We start from the raw sequence: 23,817 nt of genomic DNA on the forward strand, positions 1-23,817 counted from the left end.
ATATCGGCTTCTCCATTTGTTCATAATTTGTTTTTGACTCGCCTGTGTAAAAAAGACAAGCAAAGAAAGAATGCTTGATTCTATTCAGATGTCTAAAAAACGGACCCGTTTTCCAATTACTAATTACCCTTATCCGATATATAATATACATGGTGCACAAAGCGCGTATGTAAACTTCAGAGATTTGATACATCAGACCATCGATATTGATTCATAGTGGATGTTTACTCCCTTTAAGATAATTTGAACTTAAGCCTTTATAGCAATGGATTGCTCTCTCATTATTTCTCTCTCTCTCTCTCTCTCTCTCTCTCTCTCTCTTTCTTTCTCTCTCTCTCTCTCTCTCTCTCTCTCTCTCTCTCCCCACCACTCTCTTTCTCTCTCTGTGTCTGTTTTTGCGTCTCCCCCCCTCTCTCTCCACCCCCCGCCCCCATATTGCTTTCTCATTTTACTTAATGACAAATATGTCATTCCACCTTTATCGGCTTTAATTAATTACGTTAGGTAATCTCATGGGCTACTTAGAGTGCGGACTTGATTTATTAAGGATAAACACGAGGGCACTATGATTTAGGAAGTTGATGACAAGAACTGTGAAATACGAATCAATATAATCGATTCCACTCACGTTTTCGATACCGACAGACGAACGCCATCTTCATCAAACAGTCGGGTTTTTGTTTTTGTTTTTTTATCTTGTTTTTTTTTCATCTCCGGTTACTTTTGATATCGGCTTCTCCATTTGTTCATAATTTGTTTTTGACTCGTCTGTGTAAAAAAAGGCAAGCAAAGAATGCTTGATTCTATTTAGATGTCTAAAAAACGGACCCGTTTTCCAATTACCCTTATCCGATATAATCAGATCAACAGAAGACATCCGCCCCCCCCCCCCCCCCCCCCCTTCTCTCTCTCTCTCTCTCTCTCTCTCTCTCTCTCTCTCTCTCTCTCCCCTTCCCCACCTCTTTTAAGGGATTTTTTTTTACATAATTGCAAGGGGTATGTAGGTAAGTGGAAATCTTTTTGTTTTGGGATAACATTCTGAAAACTGTGTTAGTGAGTCCATTTTCATCGCGAAGTGCAGTTTAAGGACATTACAATGGCTGACTTGGAATATCGATTAGCCTTAATTAACCAGTAGATTGTTGACCAATCAAAACATGGAATTTATGACACACCTTCACACGTGCTCGGACAAAAATGGTTGGTTACAAACAAGAACGTGAATGAAATCGATCTCTCTCTTATCATTGTTATTGTTTTTATACCGCCAAATTATGGGTGACCAGTTATCACATGATTTTCTCGATCATATTATAAACTTTAAATCTGTGTTTGTTCTATTAAGTGTTAGAGCCGTGAGTATTTTACACATACCATCGATAGTAAAACCTGTGAAGTTGGCTATGTTTACCAATCACTGCCATTGTTTACATCATGACGACTGTCCGAGAGGCATGGTTATCTAAGTGTCTATTGTGGTCATTCTAAGTTCTGAACATTTTTCACAATTTTTTTTGGAATTGCGAGTTAAAAACGCTTGGCATTGTGCGGTGTTGTAGTTGTAGTGCTAATGCACTTATTACTCTCTCAGAACTTTGTGATAAGTACTCACAAATCGCATGGCCACCACTGTATCCAACTAGTCCAAAAAAGCTTGAGCTTTTATATCGGGCAATATCCACGAAACGTTCTCAAAGCGCTGTACAAAGCGTCCCTGACCAACCGCAACCCGTAACATGTTAAGCCAGACATGACGCCTGTTAGGGGATATTACACTTTTTTCGACAGAGACAACGCTGTTAAAGACCAGGTACTCATTTTACACCTGAGTACAGTGAGATATTGTAAGTAAGGAGCCCTTTCCAAAGACTCAACTATGCGCCGACTTTCCGATCCGAAAGCGAGTGTCATACCGCAAGACCACATAGTCGCACGCAGACATGTGCCGAAGGTGATTATGGACTAGGCCCATGCCATTGGGTAGTGTCTAGAACTATTGACTCGCATTCTTTCAAAGCCGTCTCAGGCTTTTAGACTTTGTGTCAACCAAACCCATGGCTTTGGATGATGTCTAGAACTATTGATTCGCATTCTCTCAAAGTCGTCTAACGTTTTTAGACTTTGTGTCAACCAAATCCATGGCTTTGGATGGTGTCTAGAACTATTGATTCACATTCTCTCAAAGTCGTCTCAGGTTTTTAGACTTTGTGTCAACCAAATCCATGGCTTTGGATGGTGTCTAGAACTATTGATTCGCATTCTCTCAAAGTCGTCTCAGGTTTTTAGACTTTCTGTCAACCAAACCCATGGCTTTGGATGGTGTCTAGAACTATTGACTCGCATTATTTCTAAGCCGTCTCAGGCTTTTAGACTTTCTGTCAACCAAACCATGGCTTTGGATAGTGTCTAGAACTATTGATTTGCATTCTATCTAAGTCGTCTCAGGTTTTTAGACTTTCTGTCAACCAAACCATGGCTTTGGATAGTGTCTAGAACTATTGACTCGCATTCTTTCAAATTTAAATTTACTTATTCAATCATCAATATTTGAAGACATAATTTTATTTTCCAAAATGAAAACAATGTATTTTGTTAGATTACGGCATTTTGGACACTGGAAATATTAAGGATAAAACAAACATCTTTTCTTTGATTCTACTGTTTCTTGTCAGGGATCCCGATAGTTCCGTTTGTAGAAAAATCGTTTCACATTCACACACAAAGGAACCGAGTCCGATCCAGGGTGAAGTCGAGATTTGCCCCCCCCCCCCCCCTCCTCACCCGGCAATGATTGGGTAGTTGGTCTATTAGATCTGGCGAAAAATACTTTGCGATACACTAGCGTCCTATCCAAAGGGTAGCAAGCAATTGCTACTGTCCATTTCATCTTATAGAAACCGAGATAAACTCCGGCCCCAACGACCTCATGGCTCTGGGGGACTACTGTTTCTTGTCGAGAGTTGTACGCCATAGCGGTATTGTCTTTGATTCGTGTCTTGAGGGTAGCGACATCCTGGTGGTCTTTAATAAGTCACCTCGCTCTAGCTTCTCTCATGTGTAAAATGAGTACCAGCCTGGTAACAACGTTGTCTCTGTCGAAAAAATATTGCAATCGCGTAATGCTCAAAATCAATACAGCACCTTCAAAGAAGTACAAAATACCAAACACAGAATGGTTGGGATTTGATGAAAACCCTTCTTCAGCCAATAACAAAGTCAGTAAAACTTGAATACACCACCTTAGATCCAGACGGGCCACTGGATTTGAAGTGACCTATTAACGTTTTTACTATTTTTCTTTGTTTGTTTTTAAGCTGAATTAAGATTTCCTGTTGGTTTTTTGTTCTTTTTTGAAGCTGTTATATTCATTGTTGTACTTCAACTTTTATACTCCACAGCTTACAGTAGATTCGTATTCACGTCGACAAGTATAAGTTTGGCGATCTTATGAATTGATGATAAGTCACTGCTGCCTATAAATCGCAAGTCCGGATTCAAATCTCAGTAGGGATATTGGGTTGATTTCTTGTAACCTCGGATATACAAAGTTGATCTGAATAGCTCAGTTTACCAACATTCGCCTCACACGCAAAGGGTCGATTACTGGTGTGGTTGACACTTTTTTTCTGACACCCTCCCCCTCCCCCTTGTCCAGACAGCAGTGATTGAATATCTGGGTGGGTTTGTCAGATCTGGGTCCAATTTCATGTAAGCGAACTACGAGTAGATTTAGTTATTTACTAGTCTAGTAAATGGCTTACTAGTCTTTAGTCTAAGCGGAGCAATTGACTAAAAAAGATCGGATTTCATGAAGTGGGCGTTCTAAGGACAGTGACTAATTCGGCTATTTTGTGCTGGTAACATCAAGCTCTCTAGTACACGATGGCAGTTAAGATACTAGTCTTCATACTTTCAAGTTTCTAAAGAGGAAATTAGCAACACATCTGGTAATGTTTCGTTCCGTTTCATATTTGAACTTACTTTTGGCATGATGAATCTAATCACATTATATTGACTGTCGACTGATCAGACTGCAATGATTTCCATGGTCGACTGCCAATTCTATATTTAGTCCAATGAAAGTTTCACTGAAACTGAAACAAATTGAACCAAAAAACCCAAAACAAACAAAACAGAAAGTGTGTTCTGATGAATAACATTATTTCAGTCAGTTACAATGGCAGCAGAATAACTTTTGTCTCCACTATACTTTCGAATCGTTTTTTTTGGTTGTTCTTTGAAGAGAACCCTTCCACTTTGAGTCTCCGTTCACTCGCAACTCGTGAGCCGATTAGCTTCGGATTTTTAAAAAGTTTTTACTCACAAAAATGTGTACTTTCGACAATCTGCACTTGTCTTAAAGTTTTTAAAAGCCAGTGTCAACATAGCAACAGGACACTTTTTGCCTCTATCATTCGTAACCGACGTATTTTCCTTCCGAATCGAAGGTCTCTCAATCTAAAGATAGCTGCTATCTTGTCGACGCTAAGGATCCCAGTTACTAGTCTCAGACTCTAACTTGAAGTCCGGCCTCAGCAAAATAAGACTAAAACTTGGTCAAAGTTAGTCCCATGGTGCCGTGATTTTAGTCTGGGACTTGCTTGGTCAGGTCACATGAAATACGAATTTGTTAAGTCCTTAACAATAGTCAGAGACTAAGCGCTAGTGGACGTTCATAAAAACGGGACCTGGTGGAAATGATTGTGAGATAGACTTGCGTCTTAGCCAAAGGATAGCAGGCAAATTGTTCTTGTCCATTCAACGCTTCATAAATAGGAATTCACTCCGACTTCATGCAGCCAATGGCTCTAAAGGACAGTTTAAGAGTTATGTTACTATCGCAGACATCTTTAAAGCAGCGAAACCTCTTTCATACATAACCTTAAATTTGATGAAAAGGTCGTGCAACACCATATAAATGCACCTGAATTTTAAAACTAGATACTCAAATCATATAAGTCTGAACATCAACGGTAAAAGGTTAAAAATAAAAAATGAATGAAATAAGAAGTTTCCATCACAATAGCTATTTATTAATAACTTGAAAGAACATTTATAATATTAGTCTGAGGGAATACATTTGACAATTGGTTCAGTCCTTTATTGTTGGCAATTTGTAAAGTTCAGTCGAAAGACATCAAATCATACATATTAGACGTATCCTAACACTGCGGTCAACATATGACCACCCATTTTCAAAATGAAATATGGCATTCTTATTTTTATTTCATAAACTGAAACAAAAAAAAGTCATTCATATTGAGAGAAAAGTCATGGAATTTGTCAATAACTAAATCTTAGTAGTGATTCGATTACCTGGCCCAGGTGATTCAAAAAGGTATATATCTCTATGATATAAATCCTGTTTTGGGCATAAAAGTGTGTGAAATTTGGACGTTTTGGTACACATTTATGAAGGATTAAATTTTAATATTATAACTATCGTTATTGTTATTATTATTATTATTATTATTATTATTATTATTATTATTATTATTATTATTATTATTATTATTATTATTATTATTATTATATTATTATTATTATTATTAATAATAATAACAATAGTATTTATTATTACTATTATTATTATTATTATTATTATTATTATTATTATTATTATTATTATTATTATTGTCATCATCATCATCATCATTATTTTGTCAATGATATCTTGTTCTCTATGTTTACTCCTTAACCAAACATTAAGGTACGAAACCCGTTGTCAAATTACTCCTATATATACAATTTTATTTCAAAAATGCTTTCAATACATAGGCATTATAATAGTTGGCACTTATCTATATTTTTGTATTAAAGCCCGTCATCAACAAAATCATTTATAATACAGAACAATTCAAATACACACATGTTATATTATGTGTTATATTACATGTATGCCTGTGTAAATATGTTGTTTACATATATACGCATTCAAACATACATGCATTTTAACATGTTTTGTACACCCACACACCCACACAGGCATACATACAGACAGTCACACACAGACAATGGGAACATTTCAATATAAAGTATTGATATTGATTGATTGCTCCGTTTGTTATTAATTAAATTTGGCACTTTCAGTCACATTTTTCAACCTGATACATACACACACACACACACACACACATATATATATATATATATATATATATATATAATATATACACATATATATATACATAAGTGACTGAGCATGTATGTATGTATATAGATATGTATGTGTGCGTGTTTATATTATTTGAAGAACTATAAATCTCGTGAAACCTCGCTATTTTTTAAATTTAATCCATAAGCCAGTTAAATTACGCTATACAGTAAAAAAAAAAAAAATCATAACTATCTTTCAAGATCTGCCTTTTTCACTCTAAAATATTCTCGTGTTTAAGAAAGAAAAATCAATGAAAAGAATAAAAATGTGTGTTTTGAGATAATTTCAAGTTAAAACTTCAGTGGAAAACTACTTCAAAACATCAGAATATTGGATAGAACTGGCAGGTTTGATTCAAACAGCCATCCACTTCTTCACTAGACAGTTTGGTAATTGAGATCTGGATGTATGAGACTCCCAGAATCTAAGCTGGAGAGCTTATAGTAAGGAAAAATAAAATAAATAAGAAAACAAACATAATGTCTCACACAGTTTCCCATTTAATATAATTATTCGGAAGTTTGGTAAAGTAGTCTCGCACTATTTATCGTAAGTATTAAGATTTATTTCTGATAAGCGAAGAGGGTGTCATTATCTTTATATACATTAAAAGATTTATAAAATACATTATAAAAACATTATAATGTGATATTTTATCAACTAAATCCATCTTGTTTCACAACTAAAACAGTAACAGACGAAGAAGAAGAAGAAGAAGAAGAAGAAGAAGAAGAAGTAGTAGTAGTAGTAGTAGTAGTAGTAGTAGTAGTAGTAGTAGTTGTAGTAGTAGTAGTAGTAGTAGTAGTAGTAGTAGTAGTAGTAGTAGTAGTGCTCGTCGTCATAGTGATGTAGTATTAATTATAATGATATATTCCTTACGTATGCATACAAAGGTCAAGTTATTTTCCTTAATTTGCTTGGTAATAAAAATCCCCCACCTTGCTCAAACATTACATCAATGAAAATAAACACACATCAGTTATCAGAGCTGTAAATTTTGTATGAAGTTAGACAACCCCCCCCCCCCGCCCCCCTCCCCCAACCCCCCTAACTTAAATAAGATTAGTAATTGTGTTTGTATGTTATATAGGATATATATATATATTATATATATATATATATATATATATATATATATATATATATATATATATATATATATAGATAGATATACAATGCATTGAAATCTGCTGCAGACAGTACTTTTTCGACTATAATCAACATTACGACAAATCAACACGTTTGGAATTTGGCAATTATCATTATCACAGGATAAAGTCCCAACATTTAACACAGCTTCCATTTCAACACAACCTGTAATAGAAACATTTGGAAAACAATCGTTTACTTGAAATCTTCATCTGTATCAGTTATCAGAACATATTAAAGGCTCCATACACGCACGGTTTTGATAGGCGTCCGAACCACGATCAGGCAAACCGGGGTGAAAACGCAATGTGTGTGGCCAAATACCTGGCCGATAAACCTAGGTACGGTCGATCGCCCGCACAGCCCGCTTTGCTTAATATTTTTCGAGGCGATCGGCGATCGGGGGCGTGGCAGTATAAAAAATTGGACAATTTTTTTCGGATTTTCGCTGTTTTGACGTCAGATTCGTGATCAGCGTCGAATTTACAATAGGTTTGATACCAAGAACTATGTTTTTACTCCAAAAATTGATGAAATTAGAAATAAATTTTAATTAATATTGAGGCTATGTGGCCGACAGAAAAGTGCCCCTCCCTGTTTTGTGATGGATCAAGTGGTATGACTCTCGCTTTCGGATCGGAAGGTTCAGGTTTCGAGACCCGCTCTGAGTGGCGCAGAGTTGAGTCCTTGGAAAAGGCTCTTTACTCACATTCTCTCACCGTACTCAGATGTAAAATGAGAACATGGCCGTTCGTTGTCTTTGTTGGGAAAAAATGTCACATCGCCTGACAGGCGTCATGTCTCGTCTTTCAAGTCTAATATTGCTGTTGCCTTGGGACCCCTTGTAAAGCGCTTTGAGCACGTGGATATTGCGCCAAATAAATGCTGTGTTATTATTTTTTTTTAAATAATATTTTTATAAATGTTGCGCCAGGAAGAGGTAGATGGCAAAAGTTTCGTTCTTGTTCATCGTAAAACTTATAAAGGATTTCATACAAAATAAAAAATAGTTTTCATAATTTTCAATCTGTGGGAAAGCCGAAAGGGTATCGGTCAACTCACTCGTCTGTGGGTTGCAATTAGGGGCTTTGTGGTCCGTTAAAGATATATATCAACATCATTATCATTAATTACCAAAAACCATTTATTTATTTTTTATACGAGTAGCCGTGCTAACCAAAGCCTTCCCCTTCCAAATAAAAAACACCCCCCCCCCCCAACGTACGAACCAAACAACAACAACAAATCAAATAAAAAAATCAAGTTAATACCAAAGTAAACTTAAAAAATAGAATACAACGAATATATAAACTTCTAAACAACAAGAAGAAAAAAAATCCTACCATAAGCAAATTAAAACAAAACAAGGAAAATAAAAAAAATTAAAAAAACAACCCCAAAAATAAAAATAAAAATAAAACAACAAAAAGAAGAAAAAAAAAAGGAGGCGCGGGTTAAAATCGATAGCACAAAAATTGTATTGTAGCCATACAGTACAAATGACTTAACTACAGTAGAATAATTTACCCCCCCCCCCCCCCCCACTTTTTTTTTCACATAATATTGTTGGGAATAATAAGCTGGCTTCATCATATTTTCCGGGAAGAGCCCATTCAGAACGGTATCGAGGGCAGACGAGAGTAATCGAGTCTTTTTCATGGATATTCCTTGGGTTGTCAATGCCAGCGTTTAAAGTGGCTCTATTGGCTTTGGAAAGTTGTTGATTGATTCCTATCCTTCTCACCCCCCCCCCCCCCCCCCCCCCACCACTACCTCCTTCACAGCCGAGCAATGCAAGATAAGGGAAGATTTGAAACCTAGACCTAATCGTAGTTATCATGACTCTTATTCCACCAGACCAAGCGGTTGGCGTTCAAGAGAAAATGTGATCCATCTTCTCAAGACGGTTATACGGTTATATGTCTGGGAGGTTTAGGTGCTAAAAATTGAATAGATTTGGTTCAAAACAATAAATCGGGCGTTAAGTGTATGTGTTTTAGTGGGAATAATAATGTGAAAAGAAATATGAAATTGTATATTTCTAATCATTTTAATTTTAAATTCTTTTTTTTTTCTGATCCCCCACCCTCCCCTCCCCAACTACACAGCAGTGATTGGATAGCTTGGTCTCTTAGATCTGATGGAAAGTACCTTGCGATAGACCATTGTCCTTTTGGAACAAGGGATAGTTAGCAATTGCTACTGTCCGCTTCACGTTATATATATACTGGGATGTACTCCAGCTCTATGGGGCTAAAGACTCTGAATGATAACTTAACTTTAAATTCACCTTTTTTTAAAACACAACCGTTTCATCTCGACATAATACCTGATTGAGCACAGGAGTCATGATTTGAGCATTAAAAAAACCCCGCCCAACAAACCTTGACCTCTTATATAGCGCAACATCCACTAAACGCACTCAAGTCGCTTTACAAAGGGTCCCTGACCAACAGTAACACGTAACATGAAGAACATGACATGACGCCTGTTAGGCGATATTACTTCTTTGTTACGGACAGATACAACGCTGTTAACGGCAGGTGCTCATTTTACACATGAGTACGGTGAGAGAATGTGAGTAAAGAGCCTTTCTCCAAGGACTCATCTATGCACCGAGCGAGGCTTGAACCCAGGACCTTCCGATCCGAAAGCGAATGTCATACCAAAGACCACATTGCCGTTTATCAGTATCAATGCATAGCAGTAAAAATGCCACACGAGGAAATTGCTGATGATAATAAATTTGAACAGATACATCGCGTGTGGCAGAAAAATCGCTCTTGTTTCATTACAGTTACAGTTATCGGCCTTATTATTATTATCATTATTATTATTATTATTATTATTATTATTATTATTATTATTATTATTATTATTATTATTATTATTATTATTATTATTATTATTATTATTATTATTATTATAAGAATGATAACGGAAGAAACAGTGAGAAAGTTATTAATGATAACATCAGTGGGTCTAGTCAATCCTCTACTGGCCGCGTTCCATTTCATTCAACCCCACATCAGATCTGACTATTCTCCTTCTTAAAAGTAGTTTATCAGAAGCATAAACAGACCCATATAGTCGGACTTTGTCCCTTCTCTGTGTATAGATAGAATGAAGTTGACGTCACTCATTTATTTGTTATTGTTTTTTTTTTGCCATCCACGTTTATGCGTAATTCTCACTAAACTTTATTAACCAGACTATAAACGTTCAAGGTTGCACATAGTTTTGTGTGATGGTCCGTTATACTTCCGGATGGCAATGTTGTTAGCTTCTTAGCCAAGCGCATACTATATATTAAACAGGCAGTGGCAATAGGATTCAATAGTCGTAACGTCACTTCCTTCCTAATGACGCATGGTAACTTAGTAACACTGGCTCTAAACTATCGGAACAATGGCGGACGCCCGTATGAAATATTTCTCCGGCGAGCATAAAACCGTTTCCAGAGGAAAAAAACCCCATAAATTTGATCATGTTTTGACTTTTACACATTCTGATCACAAGGCATACGAAAAGGGAACGAAAAGTTCTAGCTAGCATGAAGAATAAAAAGTAATGATTTTCTTTGTTTAGAACCAAGGTGGCTGCCGTTGCCGGGCGCGTGACATCAGACTACTGAATCGTATTGATGCTATGCGTTTATCCAAAAATCTCATAACATCCGCCGGCCGGATATAACGTACCAACACATAAAACTATACGTCAGGCTGTAAACTGAGTGTGCATTCATTTTCGTCCCCTGTTCGTAAACAACCAATGTGTCATAGCGTGGCCTTCGTAAAGTTATGGCCTGATACTGACCAAAAAATGACGTCAAAATGCCAGTCTTTTGCTACAAAAGAAAACAAATCGTGAGTTGTATTCAATAGTTCAACCAATAAAATAACTTGTTTCCATGAGCTCTACTAACGACAACTCACCAATGACGTCAAACTGCCAGTCCTTTTGGATTTCAGTATCAGGCTATAACATAACGATGGCTACGGTCATAGACGCTATAGATAGTTCGAAGATGACGTCACTCAGGCCTTTGTTATTGTTTTTGCCATCCGCGTTTGTGAGTTGTTCTCATTAAACTGTATTAACCGGACTATAAAAGTTCATGGTTACACAGAGTTTGTGTGTTGGTCCGTTATACTTCCGGATGGCAATGTTGTGAACTCCTTGGCCAAGTGCATTCTATCTATACATTTCATACACAACACACACACACACACTCACACACACACACACACACACACACACGTACATGAAATATACCAGCAAATAAACCATGTCATCTAGAACGTTTATATTACAATTCAAACTTTTATTTAGTGGGAACTGATCATCCAAGTGTGTTCTAAAAAACAGTAACAAAGGAAGCCCTTGTGTTGTTTCACTTTGTTGGTAGGAAACTGAGGTTTTTTTTTGGTTCGAGATAAAACTTTCGCGTTCAATTCCTGTTCGATTAGGCAACTAAAAACGAGTGAGCTGCACTCATTTTTAAAACAAGAGACCGACTGAGAAAGAGGTCAAATGGAGGGCAAGACGGACCGGAGAGGAAAATGAATGCACTTAGTTTGCAGCATAACCTTGAACGTTTATAAATAGAATGAAGTTGACGTCACTCGGGTCTTTGTTATTGTTTTTTGCCATCCGCGTTTATGAGTGATTCTCACTTAACTGTATTATCCAGACTATAAGTTTCATTGTTACACAGAGTTTTGTGTGTTGGTCCGTTATATTTCCGGATGCAATGTTTTGAACTTCTTCGCCAAGAGCAAACTATCTATAGACTGAAGTGAGAACTACTCATAAAAAGGCTGGCTAAAAACATTAACAGAGAGGTGAGTGACGTCAAGTTCGTTCTATATATTGATGCATTGGGTTTATCTAAAAAAAAAAACAACAAAACAACATTTATAGTCTGGATAATACAGTTTAGTGAGAATTACTCTTAACGTGGATGGCAAAAAACAATAACAAGATCAGAGAGAGAGAGAGAGAGAGAGAGAGAGAGAGGTAGAGAGAGAGAGAGAGAGAGAGAGAGAGAGAGAGAGAGAGAGAGAGAGAGAGAGAGAGATCGATTTCATTCACGTTATTGTTTATAAATAACCAACTATTTTTAAATACTTTTGAAGACGTGTCACACATTCCATGTTTTGATTGGTCAAAAATCTACTGGTTAATTGCTTTTGGTATGCTGCTCGTCTATCGCAAAGTACTTTCCGCCAGGCCGGATATACCCACTATTCAATCACTGCTGGGTGGACAGACGGGGATGGGGGGGGGGGGGGGGGGGGGGGGGGGGGTGGCGGGTCGAGATCGAATCCGGTTCCTGTGCATGTGATGCTCGTTCTACCTATCGAGCTGTTTATAGCACAGAAACCGGGACAGAGTCCAAATCTCTGGGCCAAATGGTTACGATGAACTTTTGAGAAGGAGAGTAATTATATCTAATGTGAGGTTGAGTGGATTCGAACGTTGGGTGAAGAAAAGTAATGAGTGAAGCCAGTTTTTCTAAAGTCTGTACATATTTACAAGTGAATAATTAGCTAAATAGTTCATGACAAAATGATCATAACTGGATAGAATTCATAGTAACGTTGGTCAAATTGCATTCATGACTTCGTTTTATCAGTTATGGGATTACTTACATCTCATCTGAATGTTATTATTTCTCCAATTACACGGGGTATTCATTTGAACCCCAGAGAATGTCTAGCGAGATATTGGAATTTTGTTCTCTTCTTGGATTTGTTTTTCATGTAACGATAAATGAATAAATGAATGGCTTCTCACAAGAACCATCCGAAATATTTAAATAAAATAATCCATGTAAAATCACAGTTAAAAATTGTATTTGTATGGGTTCATAATATTGACTGTACTACTATAAATGATGTTATGTCTGATTATATATATATCGTACAAGGCCAGGCGTCTTTTTCCTTTCACCTACGTGCTACCTCTTTTTACAGTATTATTTGTCATTAAATTTGAACAGTAAATCAGTCGTATATTTTAAATTAATAGGAAATTTCCCATATTGTTATATCATTCATAACCTTGTCAACACAGTTTAGTTTGATATCCGCGTTGAGTCCACTTTAACTAAGGCAGTACTTCATAAATAAACAGAACGTACCATTTTTGTAAAAATAGTCTTTCTTTTTCTTCTTATTAAAATATTGGAATCATTATTCAGATCAATCATTAAAAAGAATTTTTAAAACTCCACACATTGTCAACAATACATAATTTACAAATAATGTATGCATAAAAATGAGTACATACTAGATATAATACAGCGGGTCCAAAATCACGCGCCGTCCTTTTAATCATCATTTCAGCTAACATTGGAGTTATAATGCAACTTTATATCAGCTTAAACTCCCGCTCTGCCAACCTCACTTCTCGTCAACTCCAGATATCAAGTCCTACTATATATTTTGACAAAATATCTTTTTAAACATTTAGTCTGAGATTTTAAACTTCAAACATCAATGAATTAAGATGACCTTCAATTTGTCGAATAAAAAAACCCCCAACTACTCGAGTCTTTGAAAAAAGTCTCAGGTTAAATACATTTGACAAGCCAAATGTCAATTTCTATTAATCGATATTCGAAGAATTAAATATTAAGCCAAGATTTTTATTAAAGTATTTTGTCAGTTCGTGATGCAATAAGCTCTACATAACACCAACGTTTCCAAGATTAAAAACGAGGTTTTATTGTAATAGCATTGATTTTCATTATTCCAAATTGGGAACAAATCAGAGACTAGAGGTAGCGGAAAGTTTTATGGGAAGGTATGAGACAGCTCTCTGTAATTGTTTCAAAGGCAACGTTTTTTAAGATAATAAAACTAAAGAGGGTGTTTGATTTTTGGGACTTATTGTAATAATTAAAGGTTTTGATTTTAAATTTTTAACAAACTTTTGAATATATAAAGACTTTATTTCAACATTTGTAAATTAAAACAAAAGACTTCTCGAACGTTGAGCCAACACCAAGAAAAAGATAACAAAGACACATGGGAAAGAGATCGAACATTATTCATAACTGCAATTGTGGACAAAATATTGCACCAAACCTCATTGAAAGATCGTCTTCGACAAAATTCTTGTGTAGGTTGCACATATTCTTAATATAAGATCTTGGTGTTTGGACATTGAATTGTCAATGTGAATTGTATTGACTGAAGTTAAGATATTTCAATCTCCGAATTGAATCCTTAGCCAGTAGAGAAACGATTTCAATTGGTTTGAAACCAAACCAAAACAATATGGCTTGACTCTTTAAAACAGTCCACGTAAACAATTCGTGAAACGGTCTCCTTAGAAAATGTTTCATAATTTGTTTTTTAAAAATTAGTCTTCATCCGTTTCCGTCAATGTTGGCAAAACCGGACTTTTTGGAAGGGAAGGAGACCCCGAAGTGTTGTTACTGTTTCCTTTAGCGTTTCCACTTCCATTGTTGTTGGAGATGCTTGAACGGATAGGGGATTCGGGGGGTGTCTGTGTCTGTAGAGCATCCAACCAACCTTCAAGAGATGAGAGGTCTGGAGTTTCAAACTCCATTAGACTTCCAGAATCAGAATTTCCTGCAACGATGAATCTACCAATTGGATTTCCTGGTATGACACGACAATGGCGCATGTTCAAGTAGATATGCCTGGAGGAATAGCTAGAGTCACGTGAGATGAGAGCAAAATGGTCCTTGTTGCATTTGTAGACACGAACCCAGATGGGTAGCTTACGTTTGGAGTTGGGTGAATGTTGTGAAGGTGGGGAGGATGTCGGTGACGAAAGTCCGATTGAGGAGAAGCAGAAGGGTTTAGTGAACGAACGAGAAGGTGAAGACGGAGATCCAGAACTTTGTGATGCGTTTCCAATCTGACGAATTAGATACAGCCTCCCTTCTATTAAGACTTGCTTATTTTCTAAATCGCCTCCCATATTCGTGGAAGGTGGGGAACATGATGTTGGAGTAGATGCGTTTATGTTGTTGCTCGAGTTGCCGTACACTGGGTGGAAAACCTCATTATCATCGTCATCATTGTTCAAGAATAAAGCCTTTTTAACAAACCTCGGGGATTTCCGATGCGTAAAATTACTTAAGTGACATAATTTGGGGTTTATGATCGATCCTTGCTGATGTGTCGGGGAGCATTTGCCACTGTCACTTAGTCTGAGACAATTTAAATCCGATATGCATGTGTTTTCCATTTTGTCTGGTGAGTTGCTCTTCTGAAATTCTGTTTCACAACAACAGTTATTAGCTGTCGGTTGGTCGTTGCTCATAATGTTCTGTCGTGTGCTACCTTGAGCGTCTTGGAATTTACTAGAACGCTCATTTTGTGACGTGTTATCCTGTTCTGGTGTTATCAACATAGTTTTAAAACAGGATATTAAATTGAAAATTTAAAAATGGAAATCTCAAGCGTCTTTAATATCTGTCAATCTAAGCACAACGCATCACCAGACCGCTAATGACTAGTTAAAATGAATAATGATTTAAATAAGGATTCTCGCTAGTTAAAAGGATCAATAAGTCGTCTCCTGTTGTCAGTAATGAGTTGAAAATGGTTTCAATTAACTTTGGTTATTTACTCACTGATGATGAAGATCATGACATTTGACATTTAATGTTATTTATGTCACAGATTAATGTCTATATCAAGGGCTTCGCCTTTTAACGAATTTTGAGAGTAATTCAACACTTTTCCTAACAATTACTGACAATCAAATTTGATCGTCATCACGTGAGAAAAATATTTAAAATATCACAAGTTTCCAAATGTCACATCAACATAGATCTCAACACGTTTATTTTCAGCAGGTTTATTTTCCAACGAAAGATAACGCACGAGTTTTAGTAATTGTATATTTATGATATTAAGGATGTATTTTTACTGAAGCGATGAAAATCGAGGAAATGAAATCCACTGTTAATCAGCTGACCAGTACAGCACGTTTGAGAATCATGTTTTGGTTCGCAATGAGGCGATGGTGCCCTTGTTATAGTCGAAATCGTTGAGTTGGTGAGCGATTGAGAAGACTCATTCGTACTCACCCTCGCTCGACGCAAACAAATTATGTATTGGCATCGGAACCAAACTTTGTCACATTATTCGTGATGTTGTTGATGCTGGTGGCGATGAAGAAGAGCGAGGTCGTATCGTAGTGTCACCGGGCTGTCAGTCAGTCACCTGTTGGAGTGAATCGAGAAAGAGGGAAATGATGAAAACAGACAGCGAGGAGGTGTATAAATTTCTAAGAATAAGACGAAAAGAACGAAAACAGTGATTGTAATAAAATTATTTGTTAAACAGTTAACTGCCATACTTTGCGAAGTCCCGCGTTTGAGATATCTATTTGCCAAGATGAGAACCATTTAAATCGATCGATATTTAAGGGAGGAGTTTTTAGGTTAAATTTTCAAATACATGCTGTTTTCAGAATATGGCAATTGGCTGGTTACATAATGTGATCCACAGCGTTAATCTGGTATTATGTCAAAATAAACTACATGGTGAGAAATGGGGAAAAGGTGAATATAATCAGAATTAGAAAACTTTTAATCTTCTGAAGCCTGGGAAACGAACCTCCAACACAAAGGCATTTATTTTGACCCAAGTTTTATAAATTTAGCGATAAATATTAATTTAAGCATCGAGTTGATCTTGATGATTACGTTTAGAGACGGTTGGTCATAAATAATTAAATACGATATTGAGAAAATGAATGAAAAAGATCTTAAAGCGAACGAGATCCGGAACAAATCAGAGGAACGCCATTTGACATTTTGACGGTCGGTTAATATTATATCATGGGGGAGGGGGATGAGGTGGTAAAAACGTGACTAAAAAAGGAATCTTTCAGAAACATCAGGCCTTTGTTCTAATGTCTTAGGAGGGTTGAAAGGACAATACTTTTATTGTTGTTATTGTTATTACTTTGGGTAAGAATCTTATCAATTCCAGGAAGTCGCATTAGCTTAAACGATAGACCACAGTGGTGCTTTACAGATCGTGTGAATTGTGTTTCCCCTCTTGATCTCTCTCTATGGGTAGATTTGATAGATATGGCGGAAATCACTTAACGATTGAAAAAACTATATACGACCTTTTTATTATTTCTTAACGTTCCCTGGTTAATTAAAGATAAATGGTTAGTGGATTTAGAACAATGATTATATACAAGGGAATTAAACAAATATTTGAAATGGACGAGCTCTTGTAGCAAAGCTAGTAATTTCCACCATATTTTAATCAGTACTCATTCATTGCTGAAGGGACACAAAAGAAAAGGCTGGAAATGCAAACCTGATTACAACTTAAAAGAGATGTTTCGATATTAAGTTTTATTCCGTCACTCAATCAATGTTTCCTAAGGTTGAGAGATAACAGCACAGCCATTGGACTTGAAAACTATTACACGTTTGTAAAGGAAATTGAGACCCATCGCCTCAAAACTGTATTATGTCGGGATGTACAAGATGGAATATACGAATCTAGAGTTAAAGAATCAGAAATATGACTTGTCTTTTTTATATTGAAATTATTTTTAAAAAAATTGAGCTTTATATAGCGCAATATCCACTAAATGTGCTCAAAGCGCTTTACAAGGGGTCCCTGGTCAACAGCAACATTTAACATGTAGAACGGGACATGACACCTGTTAGGCGATATTACAATTTATTACAATTATTACAAATTATTGTTTAATGCACAAACAGAAAATATATTCATTATCCTCAGTAATCAATAAATTCAACCATATTATGTGGCTATTTGTCTTGTAATATATGACACTCGCCTTCGGACCACAAGGTTCAGAATTCGAGTCCCTCTCTGAGTGGTGCTTAGTTAAGTCCTTGGAAAAGGCTCTTTACATACATTCTCTCACCATAGCCATTTGTGAAATAAATGCCTGACCGTTAACAGCGGTGTCTCTGTCGGAAAAAAATTGTAATATTTTCGTCTAGCAGGCGTCTTCTCTCGTCCTACATGTTAAGGAACCCTTGTATGACACTTTGAGCACGTTAAGTGAATATGCGCTATGAAATGCTTGTAAAAACAAACCAAACATATTTGTGACTTGCCGACCCATTTCGGTATACAATCGGGCAGGTTCAGGTGCCAAAATGTTGGTTTAAAGCAGCAGTGGTTATAAGAAATGTAATGTGAAATTATAGTTTCTTGTCATTTTAAGCAACTATCTCCACTGTCTTCAAAAAGACATACCTATTCAATTAACCCATGTCTGTATATTTAACTGTAAATTAATTTTTGGCGTCGTTGATATCACCCCAATATATTATCGTTTTAAAAAGGTTGGTCACATCTTTAAAAAAAATAAATTTAGATTAATTTCAATATCTAGATCACCCCGACATACAATACCGATTCGACGGGGTTGGCCACAATTAGATGAGGCTTGCATTTGTGACCAATAGACTTTATATCCACTTTGATGTTCATTAAAAAATGTCCTTCAGATCAATTAGGCCCATGGAGCCGGAGTCTCTATAGCGTGAGACCGACAATAGCAATTGCTTGCTACCCTTTGGGGAGGACGCTAGTCTATCGTAAAGTGCTTTATGCCAGATCTAACACACCCAGCTACACAATCCCTGGGTGGACAAGAATGGGGGGGGGGGGGGGTCAGAAAAACAATCTCGACTGCACCAGGGATCGATCTCAGTCCCTTTGATTGTGAAGCGAGTGCTCTACCAACTGAGCTATCGGGACCCCCACGGTTCCACGAAGGGATAGAGATAATCATGGGCGTCCAATGCTATCATTACTGCAGCGCTGGTCATGCACTCATCTTGGTGAGTCGCCAGAAATAGCATTAAACTTGTATATCGGAAAGAGCACCCCACGCACGACATGACAAAACAATTAAGAATGCCGGTGACTTTGTTGGGTGATGCTTGAGTACAACATGGGAGGCAGCAGCTATTTTCGTGTTTTAATTTATTTAGAGGAACAATTTGCAGAGAACTACATATTGAATAAGGCCGAAGTTCATTTTAAAATAATGGTACGAGTCCGTGTATGACCAAATACGCGATATAGTAATGATAATAATGATGATGGTGATGATGGTGATGATGATGATGATGATAATAATAATGCACACTTATGTATTGTAATAATAATAATAATAATAATAATAATAATAATAATAATAATAATAATAATAATAATAATAATGATAATAATAATAATAATAATAATGATAATAATAATAATGATAATAATAATAATAATAATAATAATAATAATGATTATGATAATGGTGATAATGATGATGATGATGATGATGATGATGATGAAGAAGAAGAAGATGATGATGATGATGATGATGATGATGATGATGATGATATGATGATGATGAAGATGATGATGATGTTAAAGCAACAACAACAATTGCTTAAAACCCTTTGGAAAGTATTGAATATTCTTTGGTAAAACACTGTCCTCTTGATCTAAAGGACTAAGCTACGCAATCAATGCTGAATAAAGCACAGGGGAGGGTGGGGAGAGGGAGGGGGGGGGGGGTTCAGGAAAAAAAAAGAGTCCACACTGCATCTGGAATCAATATCGGTTCTTTTGCTTGCGAGGCGAGTGCTTAAGAAACTGAGCTAACTGAAAATTTTAACGAGATAATTAATTTTAAAAAAAGAACTCAATCTCGTGGTGAAGGGGTTAAATCTGACAACACAGACATTCATTCAATCACGATTCAACAAATAATGGAGAGGAATCCGTCTTGCCGGTTCAAGATAATGAAAGCTACAATAAACGTCACCCTGTAATCTACATTGTCGTTCCTGATGCAACATAACAAGCAAAAAAACAAAACAAAACGCGCTCCTTTCCTTGGATCGATTTGAAACATGAATGACATGGTGTGAAAGGTTCTTGAAAGTTGATAACATGTGATATATATATATATATATATATATATATATATATATATATATATATATATATATATATATATATAATGTAATAAACAGTTAGAAGAGAGGCTGTTTAATGATTCTCCCCCTACAGGCTGACATTAATATTTTTCATTGTGTGTCACAGCCTCGATCTTCTAGATTATATTATAGGACGGGGATTTGTTGACGTCATCAGTGCGACATTGTCATTATAATGTATCCTTTAATTCATTTCTTGTTTTTACCTTCTAAAAATCAATTCGGCGTGCCTATCTATCGTCGTCATTGTTTTTGTTTATTTTTATCGGTTTTTTTTTGTATTGAACAAAATAAAGAAGAAGAGAAAACATCAAACAGAGAAGAAAAAAAACAACAAAAACAAAAAAAAAACAAACCAAAAAAAACAAAACAAACAAAACCAAATCATAGCTCTATGAATCAAACTCCTCCCGGTGTAAAGAATATGATACAAATTATTGATCTAAATAATTCCTGTCTAGTGATAACAAAAAAAGCATGCTATAATTGACGCATCTCTCTCTCTCTCTCTCTCTCTCTCTCTCTCTCTCTCTCTCTCTTTCTCTCTCCCTCCCGTTCATGAATCATAAAAAAAAAGAGATCTCTAGACAGACAAAGAGAGAACCGGCCTCAACTGCAACTGCCAGAACGATGTCCAGGATGCTCTCTCCCTCTCTCTCTCTCTCTCTCTCTCCCTCTCTCTCTCTCTCTCTCTCTCTCTCTCTCTCTCACACACACATACAGTCACATTCTTATCAATTTGTTGAATTGAATTTTATTGGCGTGTCGGAAAAAAAGAAAAGAGAAAAAACCCTAACAAAAATAAGACAAAACAAATAAAAACAACAACAACAAGACTGACAAGCAAACAAATATATGAAGGAACAAATATTTTTGAAAACATATCTCCTTCAAAGATTTTTTTTTTTTGCTTAAAATCCATTTTGTTTTAAAGCATCAAAAACCTGTTGAAAGACTGACCCAGTTTATATTTGCTGTTAAAAGATGGTCGACCTGGCTTGTATTTGACGATGTCTGTAAGATCGCGTTTACAATAAACAGAAACCACCACAACAACATGATGATGATGATGATGATGATGATGATGATGATGATGATGATGATGATGATGATGTCGAAATGATGGCGTTTGTCACAGTAAAGATTGTTCACAATTATCTTATTAAATTTTATTTTATTAAGAACTGAATTCATCTCACTCCAGTTATATATCGGTAGGCTTAGATAAACTTTACCTTCTAATATTAGATCGTCTTTCCTTTTATAGCCTTCCCTCGAATTAATTTCTAATTAGTGAATACTTTTCGTTCGACATTCTGTCACGTAGCCACTTATTATAAAAGCTGATAGGTCTAACATTTGACACTCACTTTCTCTCCACAATCTATGCCGGACGGCCAGTCACTCTATTCCTATATATATATTGTAAGATTTTTATCTTTTGGGACTTTGTAGATATTATATCTACACCATTAAGACGCCGGAGCTTTTAACTTTGATTGTATAATCTTCAAGGATCAAACCCAAGCCCGCTGTACTACACTATAACCTCTTACCAATTGCCTGGAAGTGGAGTCCAATCCTGTTATCAGAGGAATAGATCATCCAAGCCCATCAACTGCCTGGAAACGTAAACTTACGAACCTGAGATATTATCATAAGTTACGTAAAATATTCATATCTCTATTTGTAACTGCCACGATCACTGTTTATCTCTTTTAATTAAATTTCATCATTATTTTTATTTCATTGTAAACAAATCGTTAATTGTTTTTCATTTATAGTAACTAGTAAATTCTGGGGCCTCTTTCTACATATATCTTTATGCATAGTCGAGTAGCTCTTTACTCACTTGAGACCATGACATTTTGGAGGGGACACATATAAAGAATTGAATTTATTTAGTTACTTATATCTATTTCATCTAACTTTAAAGTTTAAATTGTAAAACTCTTAATTGCCCCACTTGATCATATTTTAATTGAACTCCCTATTTACAGGATTAATTTTTTTTCTTTTTCATTTCTTCATTTAAATGGAATAGCAATTTATCCATTCATTCTTTCATTCAAATTGAATAGCATTTTATTGATTCATTCCTTCATTCATTTATTCATTTATAAATTATTCATTCATTCATTGTTCATTCATTTATTTATTCATTCATTCATTCATTCATCCATTCATCCATTCATCCGTTTATTCACTCATTTATCCAATCATTCATACATTTATTCCTCCCTTCATTCTTTCATTCATACATTATCCATTCATTCATTCATCTATTCACTCAAGTTTTTCATTCATTCATTCATTCCTTGTCCACTTTGTTATTATATCACTCATTTCATTTTGTTGTTTGCCTCATTCATGAATTGTTTTCAATATGTTTACATTCCATAACGATTCATTCACCTGTCATCCAATCACTCAGTGTTGTGAACACATTTTGTAACTATTGTAAATCTTACGATATTTTATTGTTTTGTATTTCAGACATCACTGTTAAACACTCTTCAATGCCTAATTACAATTGTTGAACAACCATTGAACAAGAGAGAGGTCCCAGCCACGAACTGAGTTGGTAAATATATCCTTCATTATTCTCTTTTACATGAGTTGGGCATCACATAGTAACTATAGACATCGTGATTTGTTTTGCATAGTGATTTGTTTTAAATGCATTTTTGGCATATTACTGTTACCGAAAACCACTTATATATTATGTTCTGAAAAGTGAGTCTTTAAAAACTAAATAATAATAAAAGGAGTCTACTAGCCGTCGTGTTATATTTAGTGATAGATAACTTGGGATTATTTTGGCATCCTATTATTGTTATCACACTCTAGTACATTAGCGTCATTGCGAATAATTGTACACAAACTAACGACGAGTCACACACATTGGTGATGAATTTTTCGTAGTAACATAGTTTAGAGTACACGCGATTGACACATTGTTATTGACACAAGTCATAATAACTCCGCATTGTATTGACACATTGCTTTATAAGATATAACGATAAAAGGCATCAAATTCAACATACATAATAAGTTGAAATAAGAGAGAGAGATTTCTAAAAATAGAACAGTTCATTCCAGTAAGTGTAAATAAATAAAACAGTCAGTAACAGTATCCTGTCAATATAATATATATAAAATATCGTAACTAATTTATTACAACATGGAAGCATATAAAAGATACTTAAGTCTCGCAAAGGACTTAGAAATACCCCAGGAAAGAATATTTTCATGGTGCGAAGAGAAAGTAAAAGAAGAAAAAGAACATGAAGAAAGAATTCGTAGAGAAGAAAATGAAGAAAGAATTCGTAGAGAAAAAAAGAACACGAAGAAAGAATACGTAGAGAAGAACGAGAAGAAAGAGTCCAAGAAAGGGAACTAAAAAGACAAATAGCATTAGCAGAAGAAGAAACCAAAAGGACCCAAATGATGCTGGAAATTGAAAAAACAAAAACCGGTCATGAAAGAAAACATAATAATAGTGATGAATTTT

At 35.7% G+C, this 23,817-nt stretch overlaps 1 protein-coding gene across 5 annotated transcripts in view; it reads right to left on the bottom strand.

The window, feature by feature from the left end:
- Positions 1 to 13,041: 13,041 nt before the first annotated feature.
- LOC144971334 (uncharacterized) overlaps positions 13,042 to 23,817 on the bottom strand; it is a 114,438-nt gene continuing 103,662 nt past the window's right edge. For all 5 annotated transcript variants that reach the window (XM_078912043.1, XM_078912044.1, XM_078912041.1 and 2 more), the window contains one exon: positions 13,042 to 16,518. In XM_078912043.1, coding sequence (XP_078768169.1) covers positions 14,678 to 15,700 — 1,023 coding nt within the window. In that variant the 5' untranslated portion in view covers positions 15,701 to 16,518 and the 3' untranslated portion in view covers positions 13,042 to 14,677. The remainder of the gene's footprint in view (positions 16,519 to 23,817) is intronic.

The sequence above is a fragment of the Berghia stephanieae genome, chromosome 4 (genome assembly GCF_034508935.2).
Source record: "Berghia stephanieae isolate SIO BIC M18660-M18661 chromosome 4, UCSD_Bste_1.3, whole genome shotgun sequence".
NCBI classification, from domain to species: domain Eukaryota; kingdom Metazoa; phylum Mollusca; class Gastropoda; order Nudibranchia; family Aeolidiidae; genus Berghia; species Berghia stephanieae.